Here is a 24,002-nt window from a genome sequence, read left to right as displayed (position 1 = left end):
AGAGGGATCTCATGCCAAAACAACACGAATGACACATCTGCCAACATGCCACAAACTCCCGTCAAAAAGGGCCCTGAGCTCACTATCCACTTGGATCGTCCGGATTCAACATACATTCCTGGAGAAGTGATTACGGGCCATATATCTCGAAAAGCTCACATAGTCGCGTCGTCGGCAGCCATCAATATCTCGCTGCATGCCCGAAGTAAATCGCGAATGGTGGCGCGGCGCGGGCATTTGACGTCGACATATCGCGGACGCTTTGATCTCGTGCCATCAACTGAGTACTCCAAAACGGTCTTCGAAGGCCCTGTACATATTGCGGAGCACGATGTCGAGCAAAGGTGGCCCTTCTCAATCAATCTACCTAGTTGTGTAGACGGATCTGCACCGCAGTCATTGGCAGGGCCGGATCAGACTTATCTGACAGTGGATGTATCGGAACAGCCTCTTCCGCCGACATTCTTGATCGAGCGGTACGACTACATGTCTGGAATGTCAGCGTTTGTCGAGTATTACTTGCAGGCAGAGTTGAAGACAGCTTCGAGAGGCTCTGGTACCGCTGAAGCAATACTACCCTTCAGGATGCTGTATATCAATCCGGAACCTTTGCCAGCTCACATAGATCTTCATACAACACGCCAAACACTCGCTCTCCAAGGCGAGAATCCTTTGGTGGCCAGCGTTGAGGTTCAGACGCCGACAACGCTGCAGATTGAAGCTCCAGATCCCATGCCATTCCTGATCCTTGCAGTTCCACCCGAAGGCGTCGACCTTGAGAAGCAAAAGCCAGGTCTTCCTTCAGTTCATATAACTCGGATCTTCATGAAAATTGTCGCAAAGACGGAGATAAAGTGCCCAAAGGGGAAGAATGTTCATGAGACAGACGGCGAGGCTCGGGTAACACTACATGCCGAAGATGCCTTTAATCAGTATGACGACGAATTATACATCCCATGGCAGAGACCAGCCATAGACTCCCAGTTACAGGGAACGGGCTCAGGATCTGAAATGAGACCCTCAGAGCGTCTCGACATCGGGGCGCAGCTCAACCTTCGTCTGCAGCGAAGCAAAGACTTGTATCCATCCTTTCAAACCTTCAATATTCGACACACGCACCGCGTCCAATGGGAGATGACAGTAGAGGCTGCCGGCAAAAGCGTTGAGCTTTCTGGTGAAGAGCCAATCAAGGTTCTCAGCAGGCCTGAGGCCGAGCGCAATACGGAATGGATCCAGCCACCGCCAGAAGATCACCCGCCAAGTTTTTCTGATGACGAGGACGTGGCCGGGTCAGGGTCTAGACGTGGCAGCCGGCAGACAGATCCAGCGGCTGGCGTGGGTGGTTTGTCACGGCTTTGGGTGTTCTGATACAAATTTACCGAATCGGCTTCGGTGTACGGATATTGGGTCAAGAGACGGACTTTGAGTACGCTTAATTCTTTCATTTCACCAGAGCAACCATTGAATATTCCATCACTCGGACATCTCTAATAACGCAGTTTTCTCTTTCATCCTCTTTTACTTAGCTATTGTGAACAAGCTCTCATTATAAGTCAGTTTGGTCCCTGCCGACTTCGGAGAACCCCTGCCTAAGCCTCGAAATCACCGCCTCTTGGGGATCGGTTTATTCGTTTATCTCCGTGATTTACCCACGCAGTCTGCATGGAAATCGGAGCCTGCGGATGAACCCGGTTCCGCTTATCCTCTCTCGTGCCCGAAAATTCTCTCTTAAAAAGATCTTATCTGATCATCTCGCATTTGACATTTAGTGGATCTGCAAACGTCTCCAACTCCGTCACGCAACCTAAGCAAACACCTGTACCATGAATCTAGAGCAGCTCAGTTTTTATTTCGACTTTGTCAAAGTCATCGTGTCGCATCTTGCCATGATGGCAGTGCAGAAAGGGCAGTCGATTATTCATAAAGCTACGTATCGACTGTTACCTGACTCACGTGTCGTCGTCGTCGTCGGAGGTTCTTTTGCGGGGAGTCTTGTTGCCCAGCGCCTGGCTCACACGCTGCCCTCCGGTTATCGGGTCATTCTCATTGAAAAGCACTCTCACTTCAACTACGCGTTCAGCTTCCCTCGAAACTCCGTCTTGTCAGGACGAGAGCATAATGCCTTCATTACGTACGACAACATTGCTGCCGGTGCTCCGGACGGTATCTTCCAGCGAGTCTGCGACGAAGCATCTGACATCACGGAGACCCATGTTCACACCGTCGGTGGTGTCTCCCTTCCTTACGATTACCTCGTCATCGCCACTGGCGCAGCCCAGCCTCCTCCAGCTCGATTGAATGCACGGATCAAAGAAGACGCGATTGAAGAGCTACGAGGGTTCCAGCAACGCGTCGCCAAGGCCGACAGAATCGCGGTCATCGGCGCTGGAGCGGTTGGTGTTGAACTGGCTGCCGAAATCAAAGAAGAGTACCCCAACAAAAAGGTTACCCTCATTCATTCCCGACAACAACTTCTACCAAGGTTTGGTCGGAAGCTCCATGATCATGTCATATCTGCACTTAAGAATCAAGATATCGAGGTCAGATTAGGCGAGAGACCTGACTTCCCAAGTGATGCTGGCCAATCTGTCCGGGAGACCAGTCTCACCTTTTCCAACGGAGAGACCAAGACCTTTGACCTCGTGGTACGTCAACAGACGGACATTGAAGCTATAAAGTTAACACGATTTCAGATTCCCTGCACTGGCCTTCGCCCACGATCTGACATCCTCGCCGCATATTCTCCCAAGAGCATTGCATCAAATGGCGAGATCTTAGTCAAACCAACACTCCAAGTCGAGAACCTGCCCTCGCCCCAACAGCACATCTTTGCAGTCGGCGATGTTGCCCAGACTGGAGGCGCAAAGCAAGCTCGGGCTTGTATGATGCAAGGCGAGGTTGCAGTCCAAAACATACTCAGCCTTATCAAGAGGAACAGTGCCACCAAAGAATACAAGCCACAATTCTTTGAAGGCATGCTAAACTTGACATTGGGGACGGTAAGTTCACTGAGCCTTTCGACAGCTGGGATTGATATTGACGTGAATTTAGCATAGCGCTGTCGTGCATATCCAGAAAGGAGATTACGAGCTGCTTAAGGCAACTAAGGGACCAGACGCGGATTTGGATGTAGGAAAGATGAGATGGCAGCTCAATGCAAAGTCGGGATGAACTATAACCCCTCCTTTCTTTTTTCTTTGTTCTGGCACTATCAAGGGCGTGTATATCGTTATTAGGTTTCTATCGATGAGATTGTTATCACTCTGTCTCCCATAATATAATAACATATATTGTTTCCAAATTCGCCAATCAAATCGTGTGATATCGGAACGTCTTTAATTCCCAGGGCAGACATAATATCGGTGACGATACGCAGGCTACGCCTTGGCAACAGTCTCGCCAATAACATAGGTAGGTGTCGCGGTGGTGAAATTCTTCACATCATCCTTAATCTGCTTCGACTCCTCTGAAGCACTGGCCTTCTGGAATGAAGCCAAGCTGTCCCATGTGATGATAGTGTAAATCTGGTAAGGGCTGTCTCCACCGAGCTTGATGACCTGTCCACTGACAAGACCTTGAGGGCCCCAGAGCCTATGGTTCATTAGACATTGCTATATGTGGCAAGGATGGATAGACTCACTTGTGGGCTAGAGGCATATGAGTGTTGACATAATAGTCGACATCGAAGTCGTGACCGACAGGATACTGAATAACTACGGTAGCCATAATGTGGGAGTCGTTATTGAAAGAGTTTATTGGACTGATTGATGAATTGGTAAGTGATAAGTGACAGATCTGGTTTACCGATTCTTCGGGACAGTTTTTATTTATACGAATAATGGAGGGCCCGGCTATACAGTACCCAATTTAGATGAAGTCATGGGAGTAAGATAAACCCCGGGCCTCCACCTTGACCTACAAAAAGACAAAAGCAAGACTGATAATAAAACTCGTGGGGCTTGCACTGATCATTTCTAGTGCTTTGATTTCTGCTCCAAAGTTTTCTTGATCCCTGAGAAATGAGTTGAAAGATGCCGAGGCATCGGCCGATATCTCCACTTACGGAACAACTCGAGAAGCCCGAAGATGGAACTAAACTCCACCACGGTGCAACCATTCACCCACATATCGCACTAAAGTCGGCTTCCCATGAATCAACGTCCCGATTCAGCTCGTTCCCGGCTGATTAATCAGAGTCTTGGGCGGCCCGTGAGACTGGTGCCGCCGTTTATCCCACCATTGCCGAGGTGATCGGAAATACCATAAGCTAAGCACCATTGACGACATTGGTTCAAGCAATGAGAAAGTATATTGACAGCGAGGTGAAATCAGTCATTGTAGTTGATGTTCCTAAAATGAAAGTTGCCACTAGCCTACCCGACAAAGTCCTCATGATCATCCTCACCAAGAGCCAAGCTACTCTCAAGATCATTCATCCAATCAAGACAAGATCTCGTTGTTGAACCCCCAGGCAGAGCTACCTTTGGGGCTGAGCATTCCGCCTCGCGTATAAGCATGATGATTCTGCCATTGGCCGTAGAACGACTTTTCTCCAGCCTCCTGGAAAGCAAGGCCTTGGCCTTCTCTTCCATGACATCTAACCTTGCCCGACCAGCAGTGATTTCCTGCAGCTTTGTCTCGTATCTGTCTTGAATTACCTTAGTTTCCTCCGCAAGACGATGAGTGGTTTGGGTGACACTGTCTCGTAATTGTTCAAGGTCATTGACTGAACGTTCCTCTTCGAGAAGTTTGGCTAGTTCCAGAGCGGACGAGATGAGAGCCTCCAACACAGTCGTATCAATCTGCTTGCGATCAACAGCGCATCGCCGGATTTCGATAACAAAACTGGTCATTTGATGGCGGCGCTCCATGTCAGGCACATTCTTCTCCACGTAGTGCTGGAAAATAGGGTCTTTCATCCAGATATGCAACTGGACCATTTCTGGACAATCCCAACCGCGACTTTCCAGAGCATGCGGGAGGACGCGCTGGGCAAAGGAAAAGCACATGGTCTCAAGTCGCTCCTGCAAATGCACCATGAGCTTATGCTGGGCACTGAATGGGAGGTATATGAGCTCCTTTGGCTCAAGCGCCTGCGGTGATATATCCGTCTCCGTAGCTGTATGGTGTTAGAGTCATGCCATGAACAATAGAAGCAAGCTTACCACCATTGACATGCCCTGAAGGAGGAGACTCAGCTGATGGCTCATGAGCGGTCTCGGCCACTGGATCTGGGTCACCGTCGGGCAGTACGGCTTCTGGGATGTCTTCGGGCACTGCGATCAACGGTTCCTGATCTTCTGCCGCTGTGACTGGCTCCACCACCAAGGACTCTTCTGCAAATATAGCCTCTTGGCCATTAAAGTAAGGCGACTGTAATGCCAATAGCCTCTCCTTCTTCTTCTTTAACTTCTTCTTATTCTTCTTACTCGCAAGCGCCGCTTCAGCAGCATATCCGTTCACTACCTCATCCTTTGGCGATAAGGTCTTGACAAGAGCACCATTCTGCTCGCTGTTGTCCACTGGCTCTCGCGAGCAGAGGCTTGTCGCAAATTCGGCCATGATGGGAATGGTTGAGGTGAGGTGAGGGTGTTACGATCGAAAGCAAATTGCGGCGAAGAGCGAGACTAACAGCGCTATATGTAGTGGGACTTGGAAAAAGAAGGCAAAGCAGCGATTAGAGCCTTGGCGAACTGGGTTATAGTGGCAGATTGTTTACTGTTGGTTCCAAAGCTGGCCTCAAAACCCCAACCAATTGGGGCTGCATGCCTCCTCAATTTTTCCCAGTCAACCTTAGCTAATGCCTGCAGGAGGCCGAACGCATGCAACCTGGACGTATCAGAGACCCCCAAGTGTTCAGATAGCAAGAACGGGGAAGCAGTTTCCCAAGATCATACCGTGCCCGAAGATGCCCAAGTCTCGTCACCATCCAAATGCTTCTTTGTAGGTAGTTGAGTTTGTTGGTTGAGATCAGTGCAGCTCAGGGTGATTGAGACTAAATATGATATAATATGTGTACGAATAACATTAACGAGACACAAATATCTCTAGCTTCCCTCTTGTGAGTAATATAACAACAGGCTGGAATGCAATGTCTGCTATTTACAATCTTTCCAAGTTTAGCAGCGTACATGTAAACCCAACCTTACCCATGCAGTGAGAACGTAGAAATTCACCTTTTAATGCGGCCGTGAAATCCCTCATGAATTCCTCTTTCAAACGAATCACCTCATCTTCAGGCCCTGGGCCGCGGTGGTCTTGAGGCTTCAGACCGTCAATGAAGAATCGAGCACAGGCTGCAAGTGCAAAGCCGGCCACAGCATTAGTATATCTCTTGCGAGCAGACATTCTCGCTTCTTCAGAAACCGCCTCAATCACTTCAGGCGACCACTAGGTATGCGTTAGCGGTAGGGTATGATGGCTCCTGAGACCCCATTTCGTGTTGACAGCAGCGATAGATGTCAATATTTCGTCCAATGTCCTGAAGTACATCGGAAGCCGTTTTGCGATCGTCGGGTTGACCTGATACTTGTCGTAGATGTTGCGAAGACTGGCTTCAAAACATCGAAAGACCGGAGAAACGCTGATTTCACCGTCACAGGGAACGCAGATTATCATCGTTCCACGCCGTCGAATTTCTTTATGGCGGACTGAGAGGAAGGTGAGAAAGTCCTCGTGAGCCGCAGCAGATAATGACGAGGGGGTCGAAGATGTATCGGGCATATTGCGTAGCCAATGCAGAGCTGTAAAGTTGAAGCCAGCATCAACAAAGCCATCTGGCAGAACCTGCTCAAAGTACGACCTCGGAGACAACAGAGTATTTATGGCAACCTTTCCGTCTTGTGAGAGGGAATCCCAGTTTTGATGGATCGTCGACGTCAGGCTGGAGAAGTCGTTTGATGGTGTATCATTGAACACTAATGTCGCCGATGTCATCGAAGGTAACGTGCTTAGGTACTGGGAGAAAAGTCAGACACTGGTATCAAAAGGTTTAGTGACTTTGATTGACTGCCATGAGGAAGATACATACGAGTTCTGGCCTTCAGAGGAACCATAATCAGCCAAGGTTATTGATGGGCCTATGAGATCGAATATCAGCCAGACGAAGCCTAAGTCAATGGATACATTGTGAACGGCACCATACCTCGATGCTCAGAAAGGCTAAGCAGCTCCAACGACTTATCTATAGCATGGCCTTGGAGAGTAGAGTTCTCATTGTAGTATCCTCCTCCTTGCATAGATACATTGTCGGCCTTCATTTCGGCAAAGCCACGATTGAGTAGAACCTAGGTATCTCTTGGAATAGCTCCAAAGTGGTATGGCATCAAGAGGGAAGTAATAGAATTTGTTTGGACGGCGTGGGAGATGGTTTTATTTTGTGTCGATGAGGCCCTATTAGTCCCGATCGGCGATTCCTGATTCAGCTCCTGCACGCCACATCGTGACATGGAGAGCCGTGCCAGAAGTGAACGAAACGGACTATCATGCTCCTCCTGTTGAACATGCATGATGAGAAAGCAAGACTACGGGGTCCTTATGAGATACTTGAGCATATTTGATACTTTATAAGAGCTTTTAATATAGATAATCGTTGTAATCATGGAACGCTGTATAAAACTAGTCTATGACATGTATGTGACAAAAGAAACAAAAAGATCGAATGGTATCCCCACTCCCAGTATATATGAGTGACAGTATTATACAAAAGGAAAGACAAGAAGATGATGATTTCATGATTGTGATTGCGGTGTTTGCTTTTCCTTGTGTCGATCCCCCAAATGTATTTGAGTAAATAGCTGGCCGGGGTTCATGTTTGCGAATTGCAGTAGCGCGATTGATCTTCGCACTGGGATGCCTTTGCTGGGTATGCAGATATACAGTTTCGAAGTAAGCGACTCATCTGGGCAGAACTTCTTGAAGTATGCTGCTTTGCCTGTGACAGGCACTGACCGAATCATTTGGTTGTAGCCATCCTTCCAGAGCCGTGACACAAGCTTCGAAGAACCTGTTACCTCTTGAACCTCGTCGAGGGGCTCAATACCAAGGCTCATGTAGCCCACGTCGGAAGCTTTCAACATTTCCATAGCAGTGAAGACAAGAAGGTCTGAAATTCCTTTTGGTGCATCTTGGGATGCGATGCAAGGATCGAGGTGATATCCCCTCTCTGCGCCAAGTTCTCGTAGTGTCGCAAGTCCGTTGATCTTGCCGTCGCGATCAGAAGTGTATAAGAATATTGTTGATTCAGGTAGCGAGAAGAGATCGTAGACAGTGACGAAAGCTTGTGAGCCATCTCCATGCTTCTTGTTTCGGTCCTCCCTCCAATCGTCGTAGAGATCCTGTAGCTGTCGCTCTAGCTCAGGGTCTGCTTCATTGACTGCGGGGCTATAAAAGTTCATCGTAACACCCCCGCGTTTGGGGTCGAGAAGCTGCTTGTTCTGGGAGATGATGCGTTTGCCTGCTTGCTTGCGGAGGACCTTGTTGGTTAAAGGGTTGAGAACGGCTTCGTGGCCGAAATGCATCGTCGCCCAGCCTTGTTGGTGGGCATACTTGGCAAATTCCTCACTGATGCCGACGAATGCAAGTGATAGGCCGCGAGCCCAGCGGTAATGTCGAAGCTCAGTGAATAGTGCTTTGCGATGGAACTCTGAGCATAGTGGATCACCGGCGACGACAACGGTCCTGGCGTGGAGCTTGTAGATCAAAGAACCATAGCCTTTCTTGCTAACAAAAACTTTGTATGCTGGGTCGAGGATACCCATGTGTGATGTTTGTGCGTATGATTGGTAGTCGTGCTTGAATGCGGCCTTTGAGGCAGTGTTGCTGGGGCAGTTCCTTTGGTTGTCCTTCTGTAATTGGTGGGGACATTTTATGTGCGACAGGTTTTTGGCAGCGTCGTAGGTTCTTGAGATGATACCCTCATCTGGGAGGACGGTTGATGGGGCTGTAGATGCTGATGTAATAGAGATGTCTGTCTGGGAGTGTTGGTATGTTGACGATGATGCAGACTCTACGTCGGAGTACAGGAAGTCGTGTTTCTCCATGGTTGAGATGTTGAGATGAGAATGATCAGGGATTAGAAATGCTTATTTGCAGTAGAGCTCTCGTGTACGAGTTTATGCCTTAATTCTGGATAAGCAACAAGTTAACTGCCAGGGCTATCGTACTTATAAGTCGAGCCAGGACAGCGACGGCACCCGTGTCAGCCCTCACACTCGGGGCTGCGTCACAGAGTAGCAATTCATGGCTGGGCATTCATTCCCCATCCCGTAACGTCTAATAAAAATCCAAACTCAGCCCTGCTGTTTCGTAAAACTCGTAAGAGTGAGGCTCAGCCATTCTGCAATCTCATGTCACGATTCTGGGCTTCATTAGCTTGAGGGTTCAGACAATGTTGAAAATGTACGACCTGGCCAATTAGGGTTCCAGGATGCTGTGGTCTTGCTTGCCGATTATCCGACGGCTCCAACCTAGTCGAGAAATTATCGCGCGCGGACCCCGGTAGACTGATCTGATGAGCTTGCAGGGGGCTACGGGGTACCCTGCGCTAACAAGGTGCGCTAAGTCTAGCGAGCAAGAAAACTTCTGACAGTTGACCTAGCTGCCAAAAGGACTTTGACTAAGACGTCCACTAAAATAGTAGAGAGCACGCATAATTATTTTGTCTTCCTCAGCAAAAGTTAGTTGTTTTCTTACTTCCCCGGGGCTACGTAGCATCCTCGCGCAATGGGACTCAATTCGGGAAAAAGGGTTTTCGGGGCCCTTGAATTGCGTCGCCAACACGGCATGTGAAGTCATTTAATTAATTCTTATGCCTAGAGAGCGGGTAAGCACAGCCCTTTTCTCCGAGACTCATCAGGTTGGTCCAATCATCCCCATCACGGCTCATGCCTTGAAGCTCGCCAAACGCTTTTGTTTGCCCCAGTAGCACCACTGACTTCATGGGCCATTAGGGCTGGGTCTGGACCTTTTCCATGTCATAAAAAGCTAGCAATGGAACAAAAGATTGTCACCTTTCACTCTAGGAAATCCCCGTAAACGGCCCAGCGCCCACTTTCTCATATTTGCCAAGGCTGTAGCGCATCTTTCGGCACTGAACTCCAGGAATTACCACGCGCAGCTCCCGTCTCCATTCTGCTGCGCAAGCCTCAACATATCACATGGACGTCACAGAGGACGAACGTACCTATTTCTCCATTCAATTCACAATCCGCCGCGACACAAATGTGCCAGACCGTCGTGAAAGCTTCTAGACAAAAGCGTATATTGAGGGGAAACTACCGTGTTCTCTACCATCACTTCCCGTTCGCAGCCTAAAGCTTAACCCTGTAGGCAGCAGTCAACTGCACAAATGTGCCAGATTTGGCTACAACAGCAGGTTGTTTATGCTCAAGACTACTTAACAATCGTGTCTTTGATGACGAAAAAAAAGAGAAACAAGGGTCTGCAATCAGCGAATGAATGAGATTGATGCCCGCCACGACGATGATGAACGAGCTGCACAGGTGGCTCCCCGAACTACGCATGGTAGATACAGCCAAGACTCCCAGTCTAGTATCTAAATTCTAAAGAACAGCCTTCAGAAATTCTATCGCATCATCTATGCCCTCGGGTGACTTGAACCAGTGTCCTCCGCTCCCATACTCCCTCCATGTCACATTCGCTCCAAGACCTTTCAGAATCTCGCACTGCCTCCTGCCCCAATCCACCAACACCAACGGATCATCGACGCAATGTTCCAAGAGCATAGGCGTATTCTTGAGAACGTCGCTGTGCGTTGGGGAAGAATCGAGTTGAAGCGTCTTGCGCATCTCATCAAGTGATCGCCCGGCAAATGGGCAACGACCGCTGAAGCCAATAAAGGCGCCCAATTTTTTGTCCGGGGTCGGGATGTCGAGGTTGAACAATGTGTGCACGCTTGTCGCAGAGCCCATGCTGATGCCCATCAAAATGACCTTGTCCCACCTCCCGTTCAAGTCGTTTGCTTCTTTGGCTAGAATATCCCGAATTTTAGGCACGACTTCTTTGAGCCCTTCTGCCTGGAGGTCTTCATTTTCCGACAAGTTCCTCACGTTCCAGACATCGAACCATTGGTTCCATACATCGGGTGAACTGGCGCATTTTCTCTGAGGTGCTTGAGGAAATACCCATCGAAAAGAAGGGAAAGCGTCGGCAAGCGTACGGCCTTGGGAGTCGCGCGAGTATTGGAGCGAGCTGGAGAAGTTGGCAGCGTTGTCGCCGCGACCGTGCAGGAACACGACGGTGTGAGTGTGCGTTTGGCCTTGGGCTGGCGGCACTGTAATACTTGTGAGAGGAAGAGATCCCATTGCGTTGATGATGAGACAGGACTTGATAACAAAGTCGATGATGAAGTGAAGTTTATGAGGAGGAGTTCTCTATAAGGTGATGCTGCCTGGAACAGGATGCCCCACTTTACTACCCTGAATCACACGTCCAACCCTCCAATGATGGCATCTTTCTTACCGCGCGACATCCACCCTAGACAACGTCTTCTCTCAGCCATTTCTTGCATCGACTTCACCTGCGCCATTAGAAGCATCGAAAACATCTTCGAAATAATTCCACTATAATAGTTCGTTTCATTTCATAGTCCATAAATCAAGGATACAGGCACCATGAACCCTTCAGCGCCAGAGATAGACCATATGCTTAACATGATAGATCAGGTCCACCTTCAACATCCTGCTTCGGCGCTGCTGCGAGCTTTCATTCTGGAAGCCGTCCAACCCCAAAAAGCATCGGAGTACGTACAAAGCCGGCTGAAAACCGACGGAAATTTGGGTCTTCTTCTTGTCGATTGGATTTATGTTGTTCATTCAGGTCAGTGTCTTCCCTAGGCTTAAGAAAACGCCTCGTACTGAACCGCACGCAGTCACCTCTGGCAAGCAGCCGCGATGTCCTTCAGCTGATGAGATCAACGCCATTGCGAAGCGAGACGGAGGTATATGCTGCGTCACAGGCAAGAAAGGTAGCTTTTGGGACCCCATAATAGTTGCCCCGATCTTACCTGTGCCATCTGCATGGCTCAAAGGAGAGGTCAGTTCTTATTGTTCCTGTGGCTTGCATATATCCTCGTGTCTAACTTAAAAACCAGCCACGTATCATAAGACTCCTTGAAGCATTCTTTAGCCCCCAGTACCTCGATTGGTGGCGCTTTCTTATCGACAGAGCCGATATATACTCACCTTATCAAACTCACTGGCTCGTCCGACGGAGCGTGCACCAGGCCTTCCAGCGCGGAGTCGTCAAGTTAACACGATTGCCTTCATCCATGATAGAGCTAAGAGGCATTGTCCATATGAAGGAACATCAGTTCTAACAAAAATGTCTAGTTTAGAGTCGAGCATGTTCTTATTGATGATGAGCAACCTGTGGATATGCATGGTACTATTGCTTTGCTGGGTGACCATTCACGGCAGGGAGTTGAGAAGGCCGATGCACGACTAATTGGTTCACATGCCCGCTTCTCTAGAAGCATCCAGCTAGTGAATCTTGCAAGGACTATTGCGCCTGGCCTGTTCTCTCAGGCGAAAACCACCACATATATCCCTCAACCGCAGCTCCTTGGCCGCATGCGCTCCAGCAGTCTTGGCCTGGGACACACTTTCGCACGTCCAATAATGCTTCTGTGGCGGCTCTTTCCATCCAAAGTTCGTATTGCGGCATTCGATCTGTTACGAAGAATGGGAAGATGCTTCTATGGAAAGGATGGAGATGCACAGGTTCAGAGGCTACCTTTTGGACTATACCTCAAGTACAATTCCAATCCGGATACCCTGAGGAATGAGTATAATGCCCTCAAGGTCTTGGAAGCAAAGACAACCATTCCTGGCCCACGAGTCTTCGATATGGTGTGTCTAAATAATGACGAGGATGATTTGAGTTATCTTCTCATAAGTAGGGTCCCAGGCACATCATTGGCAATATGTCGGGATGCGCTTTCTGACCAAGACTACGCCAACCTCTCCGCCCAGCTCAAGGACTGTGTGTCACAAATACGGGATATTTCCAAGCCCGCGAATAATGGTATGGCTATCTGTAATACCTTGGGCGAAGCCTGCCGTGATCCGCGAATTCGAGATTGGTCCCCCATCGGACCCTTTGCGGATGAAGCTTCTTTTGGCCAAAATCTTCACTTCTCAGACGAGCCCAGCCGGCGTGGACACAAGATTGTTTTTACACACGGAGACCTCAACCCTCGCAACATCATGATGGAGAGGATTAGTAGCTCTGCTGGAGTTAGTGGATGGCGGCTAAGTGGAATTATAGACTGGGAAACGGCAGGATATTATCCTGAGTATTGGGACTACACTAAGAGCATGTTTGAAAGCTTTCGGTGGCCAAGAAGGCATAACAACATGATGCAAGACGTCTTCAGTGAGTTTGGTGATTATAGCGAGGAATTGGCGGTAGAGAGGCGGGCCTGGGAGTCAGGAGACGGAATTTGATAAACGAGAGAATTGAGTGTAATGACTGTGACTACTTAAGGAAGGCCCATATGTTGAATATGCCATTTCGCCCCCATATCTGCCCCTCACAATCCCCTGTCCGTAGATCATGTAACCTTCTTTCTCAGGTGACATAATCTGTTAGTCTGATGAAGCGCATTTCACTTAGACAATGAAAACCGCAACGACACCATTGAGGGTACCAATGCATTCACCATCAACGACGTTGCCAGTGAAAGGGTTGCTACCATCAGAGTTGTTGCTGAACCCACGGACTGCAAATTTGGGAGTCAGAATATACGGCAGGAAAAGATAGATGGTGAGAAACGCACAAGCAAGGTTGTCTCCGTTGGAGTTGACAAACAGACCACCACGAGAGCCTGAGGGACCACCGCTATGGAATGTGCCGCCCTGGTTCGGGTCATAGTCGATGAAGCGAGATCCAATAAAGTTTTGGCAGCCAGTATCAGAGTAACTGAATTTTGGTCAGATCATAAGACATGTTATATTCAGTGCAGAGAAACCAACAAGTTGACCTGGACAGAGGCAGCCATGGCCATGGTGGCCAAGGTGGCGACAGAAAGAAGGCTAGTGAACTGCATATCGAGATGAATCGGTTGAGCGGTGAGTATTTATGGTTGTAATGTATTAGTCTGGATGAACAAAATTGTGAAGCGATGATTGTCATGATAAGTCCTGGGACCCCTGAGCCTTTATATACCTGTCAAGCTCTATCAGATGCCGCCAACATTCCCATCTGTACGTCACAGAAGGCTCAACGGAGACTATTCTATACCGAAACTAACACAGCCATGAATGAGCGTACTCATAAGCGGAAAGAATTGCATCCGAGCCATCATTTCGTCACAAAAGTTCGTCGCATGAAGTCATAGCCCATAGCGCAGCTCGGACCCCCGGAGAGTATACTCAAGAGAAGCCCGTCAAAACGAAAATGAGGTGACCTATTCTAGGATTTACAACTCATGAATGTGCGTTGCTGTGTGATGGTCATGCATGAATGCATCGGGTTTGGGTCTGCGGACTCCGCAAGGATAAAGTGTCAGGAGCCATCGTCGTCTGCCATCATACGCGTTGTTGGCCCACTCGTTACTATATGGTGAGTAGTAATGCGCGGTTCATCGAGGTTCCCGTTCAGAGGTAGGATTCTAATTGGTTCCCTAAGAGGTAGAAGGTGAGCTGTGAACGGAAAACGGCACTGGCTCCGCTCCCATTCTCATGCAGTATTGACTACATAGCGTTGCTTGTGTAGCACAAGAGCTGTAGACCAATAACATTGTGTCTGTAGGCTGCATCAATCTTCGGCGACGTAAGTCGAGGCTGGTACGAGGACGACTTCTCTATTTGCTTATACCATCCTCGGAAGGTCAGGGAAAATCTGGGGTTGGCTGTTGTGTAAGCAAAGGTAAGCAGCTACAAGCTGAAGGGAAAGACCTCTATCCCACCTCTTCCCGTCAGTTGCCGCAAACTTCCTCATTTGGATATGCCAATCATTAGATTTCACAGATCGACGTGTAAGCGGGGAACATAAGCGGTGACTGCCTATAAGTGGGAGGGGAAGCGGCCCGAGACGGGTCAATCAAGCCGAGATAAGGCTGACATCGGAGATTTATGAGGTAACGAAACGGGTTTATTATTAACTCCTCCGCATTAACTCCGCATAGCGTACCCTATCATAGCTTGAGCCTTTCTCTACCGCGAGTCTCGTTCCACCTAAGAATCATAATACTTGAATACGTGAGTAGCGATCTTTTCTCCTTTAGAATCACATCTCTGAGGCAAAACATTGAATAGCCCATCCGCATTCCGAGGCTCATAGTCCAGTGTCGAGGCAGCCTGAATAAGTACAGGTAGGCCATAATTCTCTTTGAGCCAATAGGCCACCATATCCATAGCGGCAACAGCGCCAGATCCCGTCCAAATATTCCCATCAATGATCCATTTATTCTCTCGTGTCCAATTGACTTGAGGCCAGCGGTTGCGAACCCACTCAAATTCGATGTTGTTGACAGTCGCTGTCTTTCCGTTCAGAACACCCGTCGATGCGACAAGACTTGCTCCAGTGCAGCTCGTAAAGAGCAACCTCCCTGCAGCGACATGTTTGCGGATGAAGTCGGCATGCTTTGGGTGCAGATCGAAGTTCCCGAGATAAGGTCCTGGAACAAGCAAGATGTCAAGTTCAGGGCACTCATCTACCGTGGTTGTAGGGATGATAGTCATCTGGCCAGTGCCGAGCTTGACAGGATCTCTGGTAACGCCAATATGGTGGAAGGTGAATTGTGGCGCCTGTGAGATGAGATCGTCGCTAACAGGTCCATACTCTCGATTGATGCGGAATGCCGACTTGTTGGCCGAGCCGAGGAGGTCCATAGGTCCACTGGCATCAATTACTTGATACGCAAAGGCTAGAATGCCGAACTGAATGGTGGCCATGACGGAAGTAGACAAGATATATGTTTCTCAGTATATGTTGGGAGAGATTGATAAATAAAATGATATCGACAGAATGACCGCCAGGCCTATTTATGCCCTAGACCTTTGTAAAGTACCATATTAAAAAGCGTTGATGATAACGGGAAGGTCCACAGAGTCTCCACCAGTGACTTCAAGATTACAAATGGTTGTAGTGTCTAATATCCGTGATCATTCGGATATAGTCCTAAGAATCAGTTTGAGGTTTTGTCGCTTCCCTACTTTACTCTCATGCACGTTCCCAGCTGTTAAAGACTGCGATCCGGTTCATTTATACTGACAAAGAAAATAATCATTCCTAACAGACAACCCTATGATCTTGTGCATGGATACCCAGAAAATTGCGCTGGACATAGCTTCTGGCACAACATGACTGGCTCACTTGATCTGGGAATTGAGTACTCCGTATCCGTAATCTGTGCGCGATTGCTGGGTTCGGCAACGTGATTTATATCCGGACGGCTCCGGATACAGCATCGGGAATTTCGGCACCTTGAATCAGCACACCTAATTTTACAAAAGGTTTTGCAGCATTATTCAAGATGATCGCCTTTTGAGTTGCCAAAGCTAGAGAGAACTGCTTTCGTTAGTCGCGTCAGCAGAAGGGCGCTGATTACTCAGATGGATTACTCGACGCGCATGACGATGATAGGCTTACCCAATCAACTCTCTTGGTGCTCTACCAACACAAAAGAGAATTGTTGAAACCGTAGAGTAATCGTTGTGAACTTAAAGTGCTTATAAATCAGAAATTGAGATCAGGGAGTGTCTGATAGAGTCACATCAACATGATATGAATGTATAAGGGTGCTTTCTCTCCATACCAAAAGCCAATTTTCAACCTGTCTCTCATCACGAGTCATCATGCGGTGCCTGTATCTACTCATACTTTCCGTCGGCTCTCTCTGTGCTACTTCAGAGACCATCTCACTGCCGAATGTCAATGCCACCTTTGCCAAGACCCCTAAGCCATTCCAGGTCCATGTTGATCAAGGCTTCATTGAGGACACCCGGCAGCGGGTTGCTCATACAAGGTCACCGTTGTTCATAAATGAGTCAAGCGATGGACCCGGTGCTGAGAATTTCACAAGCGTTCGTGACTTCTGGGTGAATGAGTATGATTGGAACGCTACGGAAGCTTCTATCAACAAGAGGTAGGATAACAGCAACAGATATCCTGACAGTGATTGCTAATACTGTGCAAAGATTCGAGCAGTTTACGACTATTGTTGAGCCAGAAATCGACAACGTCACTCATTCTGTACCGCTGCACTTCGTACATCACCGCTCACCCAGGTCGGATGCCATACCATTGCTGTTTATTCATGGGTGGCCAGGGTCCTTCCTTGAAGTCGGTAATATTATCGAACATCTGACAAACCCACCAAATACTTCTCTACCAGCGTTTCATGTTGTTGCGCCTTCAATCCCGGGCTTTGGGTTCTCTCCTGCACCGACACAGCCAGGGTTCGGCCCCGCGGCGGCTTCCTATGCATTCAACGAACTGATGCTTCAGCTTGGCTACTCCCGATACGTTATCCAAGGTGGAGATTTCGGTGGCGTCATCCTTCGCTACCAAGCTCACAATTTCCCAAAGAATGTGATTTCGGCACTCAGCAATTTCTGGATCATCCAGCCTGGGAACAACGACCTTCGCCGACTTGCACAGGGGGAATCAACGCCCGATGAGGTTGCATACATCAAGATCATAGAGAATTATGAGAATCAAGGATCTGGCTACCGATTGATTATGTCTACGGAACCACTCACCCTCGCATATGGTATGACAGACTCGCCACTTGGAAACGCCATGTGGATGTACTCCATCATGAAGAGGGTCATCGACCCGGCTATCATGGCTTGGACTCCCGAGGAGATCATTACTTGGTCCATGATGTATTGGATCCAGGGTCCATACGGTGGTATGCGGTTCTATAAAGAAGTTCAAAACGACGGGGGCTTTGAAACACTCGACTTTGGCACCCTGCCCGTGGTAGAGATCCCTGTCGCCATCAGTCAATTCCCCTATGACTTGACTTATCGTATGCCGTTGGATTGGGCGAAGCGAGGAGGAAATGTTCTAAAAAGAACTGTACATGATCATGGCGGCCATTTTGCTGCTTATGAAGTCCCTGATCTGCTTCTCCACGATATATGGTCTTGGTTCGGAGATAAGGAAGCGTCAGGGACCAAGGTATTCGACTAAGCGGGTTCATGAGGCGCCGATAAAACCCTGAATAGTCCTCATTCTTATAGGTAGACTAGACCATAGGTATCGCAATCAAACTTCTGGAACATTTCTAGGACTGGTAAAAGATTTAGTTATAAAAGTGTATCGTGATGTGCATCCCACACTAACTAACAGGTCAATCGAAAGGTTTAAAAGTCATGTCCATTTGTAACGCTCCAAGTACCAGATCCTATGCAAAGTTCCAAGAAACCGGCAAGGTTCTATTGTCGCCCAACTAAATACCATAGACCCCACTTCGGTTTGAAGTATTTCATATATAAACCTGCGCGACCTATTGGAACAGAGCTGAGCAGGTCGTATGAGTGCTCCAGGTCTCCTGGAAAGCAGTTGTTCTAAAGCAGATATAATGATGTTCGGAATTCACTAGAGGAGATGTTGCTGTCTAAGATTCTATAGATCTCAATAAAATACATTGTTATTTTGGAATTCTTCCAGAGAAGATCGCTCCCCACAAATCGTTCTAATAAACTTGGTTATCAGACACTCAATTAAAGGGTGATGCCACTAAGCCAAAGAGTGCCTGAAGCCAAAGACCATCTAGAAGCCTTGATCCGGCACTACCAAGGACTTTTCTCTGCTCTAAACACTTGACACTTAGCGAGGCAATTTCCTCAAAGTATCACGTAGCGAATTTGCTGAGGGCACGTAGCTTCGCACCGTAGAAGAACAGAACCCACATGCCAAAGATGCCAATGACGCTCAGGCCTCCCAGAAGGCTTGTGCCTTTTGCAAAGCCGAGATTTTTGTAGAGTGGATGAGCAAAAAGAATACTGCCGCTGGCTAAGGCACTTCTCAAGAAGTCGTTCGCTGCGAACAGTGAAGCAGAATATTGAGGGTAGGTCATGGGAACATAGAGGAATACTACCTGCAGCACTGTGAAGATTGAGCCGGCATAGATTGTTACTCCAATGACTGGCACGATCCAGTGTATGGAAGACCTAGCCGTCCATGCAAATATGAATAGGCCAATAGTCGGGCCGAAGCAGGCGGCAAGTCCAGGTGATAGTACCTCTTCTTGTTGGGCGATGCCAGACTTCTTCATTCGTGGTATGAGCACGTAATAGAGATATGCGCCGTATAAAATAATAGCCAAGATGCATCCAACTGCGATACAGATGAACACAAGGCCAACCTCCTCAAGAGTCACGTCATAGTAGACAGGAAAGACCAATGGGAAGACCTCGAAATCTATGTTATCAGATACGAATGCAGAACCAAGAGAAACATACTACTTACAGGAGTAGTATATAGCGTAGAGAATGGCCGAGTATATCTGTACAAATAGGACTGCTGGATCCTTGATGGTGATCTCGAGGGGCTTGATCAAGGCATCTACGACTATACCTGAGACTGTAAGATGTGCCTGATCAATCTCGCTTTGGGATTGCAGCCTCTGACTACTGGCAAATCGGCGCAATCTTTCGGCTCGGCGAAGGAGGATGTTAGGGGCGCTAGTTTCTGGCATGAAGATAAACAGAGCGGTGAGTACTGGCGCCAAGACCCAAATTGACTCGTACAAGGACCAACGCCATCCCTTTGCTATAACAGCGTATGCACTGATCAAAGGACCAAGAGATGCTGCGAAACAATCAGTACATCTCCGATAAAGCAAAAATCGCTGTAACACTTACGACCGCAAGACATGGCGCCAACCCAAGCGATCATGGCGAGAGGCATGTGTATCATCCCGTACATGTCGCCCAATGACGCACCACCAGAGGCTAAGCAAGGAGATCCGAAGAACCCCTGCAGAAAACGTAGGACGACGAGTCCCGCAAACGAATCAACCAAGGCTGTTGGGATCGAAATAATAACGAATATACCGAAGGTGATAATGTAGATAGGATTGCGACCAATACGAGGTATTTCTCCAAGGGGAGAGAATATCAATGGACCTATGCCGTATCCTAGAACGTACATAGCAAGACCGAGCGTCGCTTCAAGGTTGCTGACTCCAAACTTCTCCATGACACCCTCAACAGAGGGTGAGTATATCGCTGAACTGAGATATACAACGAACGTGTAGAAGCAGATGATCAAGCCAATGAGGGCTCGACGTAGGTTGGACCAGTTCTGCGGGTTGTCGGCATCTTGGTCAGAGTACCAGTCAACTAGAATGACTCCATTCTCGGTAACATTGGGCGTGGCACGAGTAGGTCTATCAGTGTCTTGACCTTTGGCCTCGAGATCTAGGCCTTCGATGGTATTCTCATCGGATGTTGGATTGACGATAGTCGAGGGAGTGTCCGTCTCAGTATGGAATGCGGTTCTGAGGTCGGTACTGTTGAGGACATGATTCCAGGCAGCAGGTAGCTCAAACTCTGGATGTTCTTCTGGATATTTGAAGAGGTGGTTTTTGGTAGCGAATCTGAGAATTTGTCCCAGCGGCGCGTCTCGGATCGTGTCGCGAAGAGAATCGGTGGTGTACATGATTCTTGTTTGGTTCTCAGCCTGGCCTCCAGCAGATACCGTTAGATAGATGTCGATATCGAAATGGAAATTCCGGAGATGGTGAGAATGAATTCAATATTTATTTACTATTCCATTTTATACGCTACATACAGTGTTCCGTGGTACATCAACAGTCTCACGTTATGTAATGGTGTTCGAGTCAGTAACGTTACCGTCCATCATGCCCATTCTCGCCGATCCCGATCTCACAGGAATATAGAACTTAGATGAGATGGAGCATAGTCGATTTCGCTTTAGAGATTAGGAAGCCTGGACAGTACTGACTAATCGACAGATGGGAATCTTGTATATCCGACCACTGTCGGATGCCAGACGCAACTAATTGGAACCGAGCTATAGTCGGACAACAATTACTCCGCAGTAACGTGGAAAGATTATCAATCCGCAATCGTCGAGTTTGAAAGCAATTGCAAACTGACTATGAAGTAGAAGATGTCATAGGCTACATATCCGAAAGCCCACCGGTAGAAGGAATGTATAGGTATAAAAAGACCTGCCGCGACAAAGGAATGTGTGTGATGAACTGGAAAGTCCTAAGCCCAAGTTATGTCAACCACATCACCTGGCAACTCGCTCCTCGGTATTTCGGTGGTCTTCCTGACTGTCGCTCGTCAAATCAATACACTGTTTCGACTTGACATCTACAGGAGGGGATGCACTTATGTCACTCCGTTGTATGAGAGACCTGGGAGACCTTTGGGTTTCTGGAGGGGCAAACATTCGTCCAGGTGGCCACTTTGATTGACTGGGTGATGGTCGACCTGCGAACACCGGTGACCCATCGAGTGCATTTGCTCCTAGCCGCTCAAGAGAGGAACCTGAAATTGGGGATGTAAAATTGAAATCAAGCTTATGCCTCACCGAGCTTGGCTTCGGAGTCTCGTCGTCAGAGCCCTCAGATAGCTGCGTGGACAGTCGACCAAGAACGTCGGGCCTTTCAGATCCATTCCTGCTACTTGATCCAGCATTTGGTGTTTCAGGAGTTTTCCATAAGAGCGTTGTGTCGTCGGAAAAGGACATATGGGAAAAGGCTGAAGTAGAGGATACAGAAACGGCAACCTCAGAGTGAGCATCGCCATCATCTTGGGGGGTGCCTGCGGGTGATCTTGATCTTGACTCATAGTTTGTAGGATTATAGTCAAAATCATCTAGGCCGTCATCATCCACCTCTGCAAGCTCGGATTCTTGTGTTGAGCTAGCTGTTTGTGCTGTCTCTTCGCGATGGCCTCGGATCGGCAATTGTGCTGTTGCCTGAGCTCGGTGAACGGCTTCAACTTTAGTCGTAACTGTGGAACTACTCGCCACAAGGAGATGCAGCCTCTCTGTTACCGTTTTTTCGATTTGTTTGGAAATTAATTGTCTCTCCATGGAGCATATATGATGTATCAGCATCCCCAGGAACAGCGGCGTGACCTTTTTATGTGCCATATCATCCAATTCCATTCCAGACGGAGCATCTAGTAGATCGCGAACCATAGGCACGACGAGTTTTCGCTGTTCGATATCTTTCTCACGAAGTGCTCGTGATTCAGAGGTCAGTAATAGGTCTGCAACCATTCCCGTCTGTTGCTCGTTGTGTATATGTCTCCACTGCTCGATGTACGTGGCGATAAGAGGCTTGAGGACTCGGGTTACCCACGTATGTGCATTGTCAATGATCATATGAAAGGCCAGAATGTCGGCAAGGTTTTTGATGTCGCCCTTCCAGATCCCTCGCATGACCTGTTCACATCAGTGTAAGCTTTGATGGTCTACGGGCCAGTGATGGCAATACGAATGCAGCCGTCTTTCCGCCTTCTTGTTAACACCTCGTCTGTATCCCTTCGAATACATGGCGCGTCAAAGTTCTCGGCAAAATACATAAGCCATACGGTGACAAAAGATCCAACAATGGTAATTGTAGGAATCGGAGGGATGTGCGCGTGTCTGGTAAACTTAATAGCATATTGAGATGTCTGCTGGACCAAGTTGATTGCACAAGCTGCGGCGTTGGCGGCTTGGCGGTTAAAAACGCGTTCGAGACCTTCATTTTGATCCTTTTCTCTCTTATGCTCTATGATAAGCCAAGGATAATACCGGAGGTTAGTTTCCAATGGGTTCTTATCAAAGATACGAAAAGGAGACGACTCAAGGCCAACTTTGTTCAGTGCTTGAAGTGTCGACCAAGTGAAAGGCTCCATAGCGCGGGAGTCCCCGGCTTGGCTCCATTGTCGCGCTTTGGGACCTACCACTTTTGGGAGTCTAGTATTATTATGATGGTGGTAAATCGGCAAGAAAAAGACTTAATCAGGCTTCGAGCTCTTCACTGGCCTTAATCGTGTGGTTGTTGCCGTCTGATCAGGTTCAAATAAGGTCCACATCTGGTCACTGCTTCTGTTCATCATGTTAAATACGCATGCTGGATAAGGCTTGGTGTTAAGCATACCGTATAACCTGATCATAGTAGTACTTGTTTCGTGATACTCTAGGTAATTGTGTAAGCTGCAATGATGTACATATTGTAACAAATGACTTACCGTCTTGAATCCTCCCTAGACGTAGACAGAGAGTCGGTAAGCCGATCGAAGAAGCACTTTTCGAAAATCCCCTGCCAGACATTTTCATCATAGCCCCCACCGACTTTGCCAAGGACTTCATGTTGAATCTTCTCTGCTGCTTTACTAATTGGTTCTAGACTGAGGCCGCGGTCCAAATCCTCCACTACCTCTTTTGAGATTTCAGGGAAAGAACGATTTCTCCCATTGAGGACGCATGAAAAGTCCGTCAAACAACTTTTGACCTCTTCCACATGAGGTGGGAGCACAATACTCGATAGGAGCGGGTGTGTCTCATCATAGAAGATTTTGGCTTGACCAAGGTTGTAACGATTCCAAGACATAGTGAATCAGACGTGCATACATGTGATGAAAAGAGGGGAAGGAGGGGAATAAAATAGCTCAGAACCTTGGGAGTATGTACGGGGTCAGTGAATTACCCACCACGGTGCCATAGGACCAACACTTAGTCATGTGTGGAGAGGCTACTTAACTTCTCGCTGCTCAGAAATCCAACTTTAGGCTGCTATCGAAGGTAATAAGGACTGCCTAGAGAGGATTCCGGCTCGTTCCCGTTGCAGGACTAACGGGCGGCACACAGGGGTCTTTCCCATTTTATTTGCGCGATCTAGTTACACTGCTGGTTAATTCTTGTAAACCTTCAACCAACTTCATAACACCCTGTCTCAGGTCCTCGCCTGAGTGGTCCATGTGGTGGTCTATGTGGGGATAGATGCAGTCTGCTTTAAATATGGAAGGTCTTTTGAATGCACTTTAGCCACAGAGCAT

General features: G+C 48.2%; 14 protein-coding genes across 15 annotated transcripts; 4 read left to right on the top strand and 10 right to left on the bottom strand.

The window, feature by feature from the left end:
* Window positions 1-45: 45 nt before the first annotated feature.
* Window positions 46-1,368, top strand: FVEG_13941 (hypothetical protein; the record flags this gene model as incomplete). Its single annotated transcript, XM_018903283.1, has 1 exon — window positions 46-1,368. The coding sequence occupies one exon, from the start codon at window positions 46-48 to the stop codon at window positions 1,366-1,368; it is 1,323 nt and encodes a 440-aa protein (XP_018762365.1).
* Window positions 1,369-1,823: 455 nt separating this feature from the next.
* On the top strand, window positions 1,824-3,171 carry FVEG_13942 (hypothetical protein; the record flags this gene model as incomplete). Its single annotated transcript, XM_018903284.1, has 3 exons — window positions 1,824-2,645; window positions 2,694-2,999; window positions 3,052-3,171. 3 exons carry the CDS (start codon window positions 1,824-1,826, stop codon window positions 3,169-3,171), a joined length of 1,248 nt encoding a protein of 415 aa, XP_018762366.1.
* Window positions 3,172-3,377: 206 nt separating this feature from the next.
* Window positions 3,378-3,726, bottom strand: FVEG_13943 (hypothetical protein; the record flags this gene model as incomplete). The annotated part of the gene is made up of 2 exons (XM_018903285.1): window positions 3,378-3,591; window positions 3,641-3,726. The coding sequence occupies 2 exons, from the start codon at window positions 3,724-3,726 to the stop codon at window positions 3,378-3,380; spliced, it is 300 nt and encodes a 99-aa protein (XP_018762367.1).
* A 647-nt stretch (window positions 3,727-4,373) lies between these two features.
* FVEG_13944 (hypothetical protein) lies at window positions 4,374-5,562 on the bottom strand (the record flags this gene model as incomplete). Its single annotated transcript, XM_018903286.1, has 2 exons — window positions 4,374-5,119; window positions 5,166-5,562. 2 exons carry the CDS (start codon window positions 5,560-5,562, stop codon window positions 4,374-4,376), a joined length of 1,143 nt encoding a protein of 380 aa, XP_018762368.1.
* An 828-nt stretch (window positions 5,563-6,390) lies between these two features.
* FVEG_17672 (hypothetical protein) lies at window positions 6,391-7,259 on the bottom strand (the record flags this gene model as incomplete). Its single annotated transcript, XM_018906900.1, has 3 exons — window positions 6,391-6,957; window positions 7,027-7,079; window positions 7,145-7,259. 3 exons carry the CDS (start codon window positions 7,257-7,259, stop codon window positions 6,391-6,393), a joined length of 735 nt encoding a protein of 244 aa, XP_018762369.1.
* Window positions 7,260-7,506: 247 nt separating this feature from the next.
* On the bottom strand, window positions 7,507-9,335 carry FVEG_13945 (hypothetical protein). The gene has a single exon (XM_018903287.1). The coding sequence runs from the start codon at window positions 9,039-9,041 to the stop codon at window positions 7,731-7,733; it is 1,311 nt and encodes a 436-aa protein (XP_018762370.1). The 5' UTR covers window positions 9,042-9,335; the 3' UTR covers window positions 7,507-7,730.
* Window positions 9,336-10,029: 694 nt separating this feature from the next.
* Window positions 10,030-13,540, top strand: FVEG_17673 (hypothetical protein). 2 transcript variants are annotated; one of them, XM_018906902.1, is made up of 5 exons: window positions 10,030-10,524; window positions 10,581-11,838; window positions 11,891-12,054; window positions 12,113-12,297; window positions 12,356-13,540. In XM_018906902.1, exons 2-5 carry the CDS (start codon window positions 11,634-11,636, stop codon window positions 13,464-13,466), a joined length of 1,665 nt encoding a protein of 554 aa, XP_018762372.1. In that variant the 5' UTR covers window positions 10,030-10,524; window positions 10,581-11,633; the 3' UTR covers window positions 13,467-13,540. The 2 variants fall into 2 exon arrangements, with proteins under 2 accessions (XP_018762372.1, XP_018762371.1); XM_018906901.1 differs by having other exon boundaries at window positions 10,030-11,838.
* Window positions 10,249-11,427, bottom strand: FVEG_13946 (hypothetical protein). Its single transcript, XM_018903288.1, has one exon. It carries the CDS (start codon window positions 11,322-11,324, stop codon window positions 10,563-10,565), a length of 762 nt encoding a protein of 253 aa, XP_018762373.1. The 5' UTR covers window positions 11,325-11,427; the 3' UTR covers window positions 10,249-10,562.
* Window positions 13,541-13,631: 91 nt separating the features above from the next.
* On the bottom strand, window positions 13,632-14,026 carry FVEG_13947 (hypothetical protein; the record flags this gene model as incomplete). Its single annotated transcript, XM_018903289.1, has 3 exons — window positions 13,632-13,741; window positions 13,799-13,941; window positions 13,995-14,026. The coding sequence occupies 3 exons, from the start codon at window positions 14,024-14,026 to the stop codon at window positions 13,632-13,634; spliced, it is 285 nt and encodes a 94-aa protein (XP_018762374.1).
* Window positions 14,027-15,197: 1,171 nt separating this feature from the next.
* Window positions 15,198-15,917, bottom strand: FVEG_13948 (hypothetical protein; the record flags this gene model as incomplete). The annotated part of the gene is made up of 1 exon (XM_018903290.1): window positions 15,198-15,917. One exon carries the CDS (start codon window positions 15,915-15,917, stop codon window positions 15,198-15,200), a length of 720 nt encoding a protein of 239 aa, XP_018762375.1.
* Window positions 15,918-16,820: 903 nt separating this feature from the next.
* FVEG_13949 (hypothetical protein) lies at window positions 16,821-18,162 on the top strand (the record flags this gene model as incomplete). The annotated part of the gene is made up of 2 exons (XM_018903291.1): window positions 16,821-17,110; window positions 17,163-18,162. 2 exons carry the CDS (start codon window positions 16,821-16,823, stop codon window positions 18,160-18,162), a joined length of 1,290 nt encoding a protein of 429 aa, XP_018762376.1.
* A 664-nt stretch (window positions 18,163-18,826) lies between these two features.
* On the bottom strand, window positions 18,827-20,637 carry FVEG_13950 (hypothetical protein; the record flags this gene model as incomplete). The annotated part of the gene is made up of 3 exons (XM_018903292.1): window positions 18,827-19,395; window positions 19,444-19,785; window positions 19,839-20,637. 3 exons carry the CDS (start codon window positions 20,635-20,637, stop codon window positions 18,827-18,829), a joined length of 1,710 nt encoding a protein of 569 aa, XP_018762377.1.
* Window positions 20,638-21,137: 500 nt separating this feature from the next.
* FVEG_17674 (hypothetical protein) lies at window positions 21,138-22,859 on the bottom strand (the record flags this gene model as incomplete). The annotated part of the gene is made up of 2 exons (XM_018906903.1): window positions 21,138-22,401; window positions 22,551-22,859. 2 exons carry the CDS (start codon window positions 22,857-22,859, stop codon window positions 21,238-21,240), a joined length of 1,473 nt encoding a protein of 490 aa, XP_018762378.1. The 3' UTR covers window positions 21,138-21,237.
* A 102-nt stretch (window positions 22,860-22,961) lies between these two features.
* Window positions 22,962-23,557, bottom strand: FVEG_17675 (hypothetical protein; the record flags this gene model as incomplete). The annotated part of the gene is made up of 3 exons (XM_018906904.1): window positions 22,962-23,052; window positions 23,105-23,143; window positions 23,196-23,557. The coding sequence occupies 3 exons, from the start codon at window positions 23,555-23,557 to the stop codon at window positions 22,962-22,964; spliced, it is 492 nt and encodes a 163-aa protein (XP_018762379.1).
* Between the last annotated feature and the right edge of the window lie 445 nt (window positions 23,558-24,002).

This window comes from Fusarium verticillioides, chromosome 8, assembly GCF_000149555.1.
Source record: "Fusarium verticillioides 7600 chromosome 8, whole genome shotgun sequence".
NCBI lineage: Eukaryota > Fungi > Ascomycota > Sordariomycetes > Hypocreales > Nectriaceae > Fusarium > Fusarium verticillioides.
Note: the sequence above shows the minus strand (reverse complement) of the source record. Positions and strands in the feature narration are given on the sequence as shown.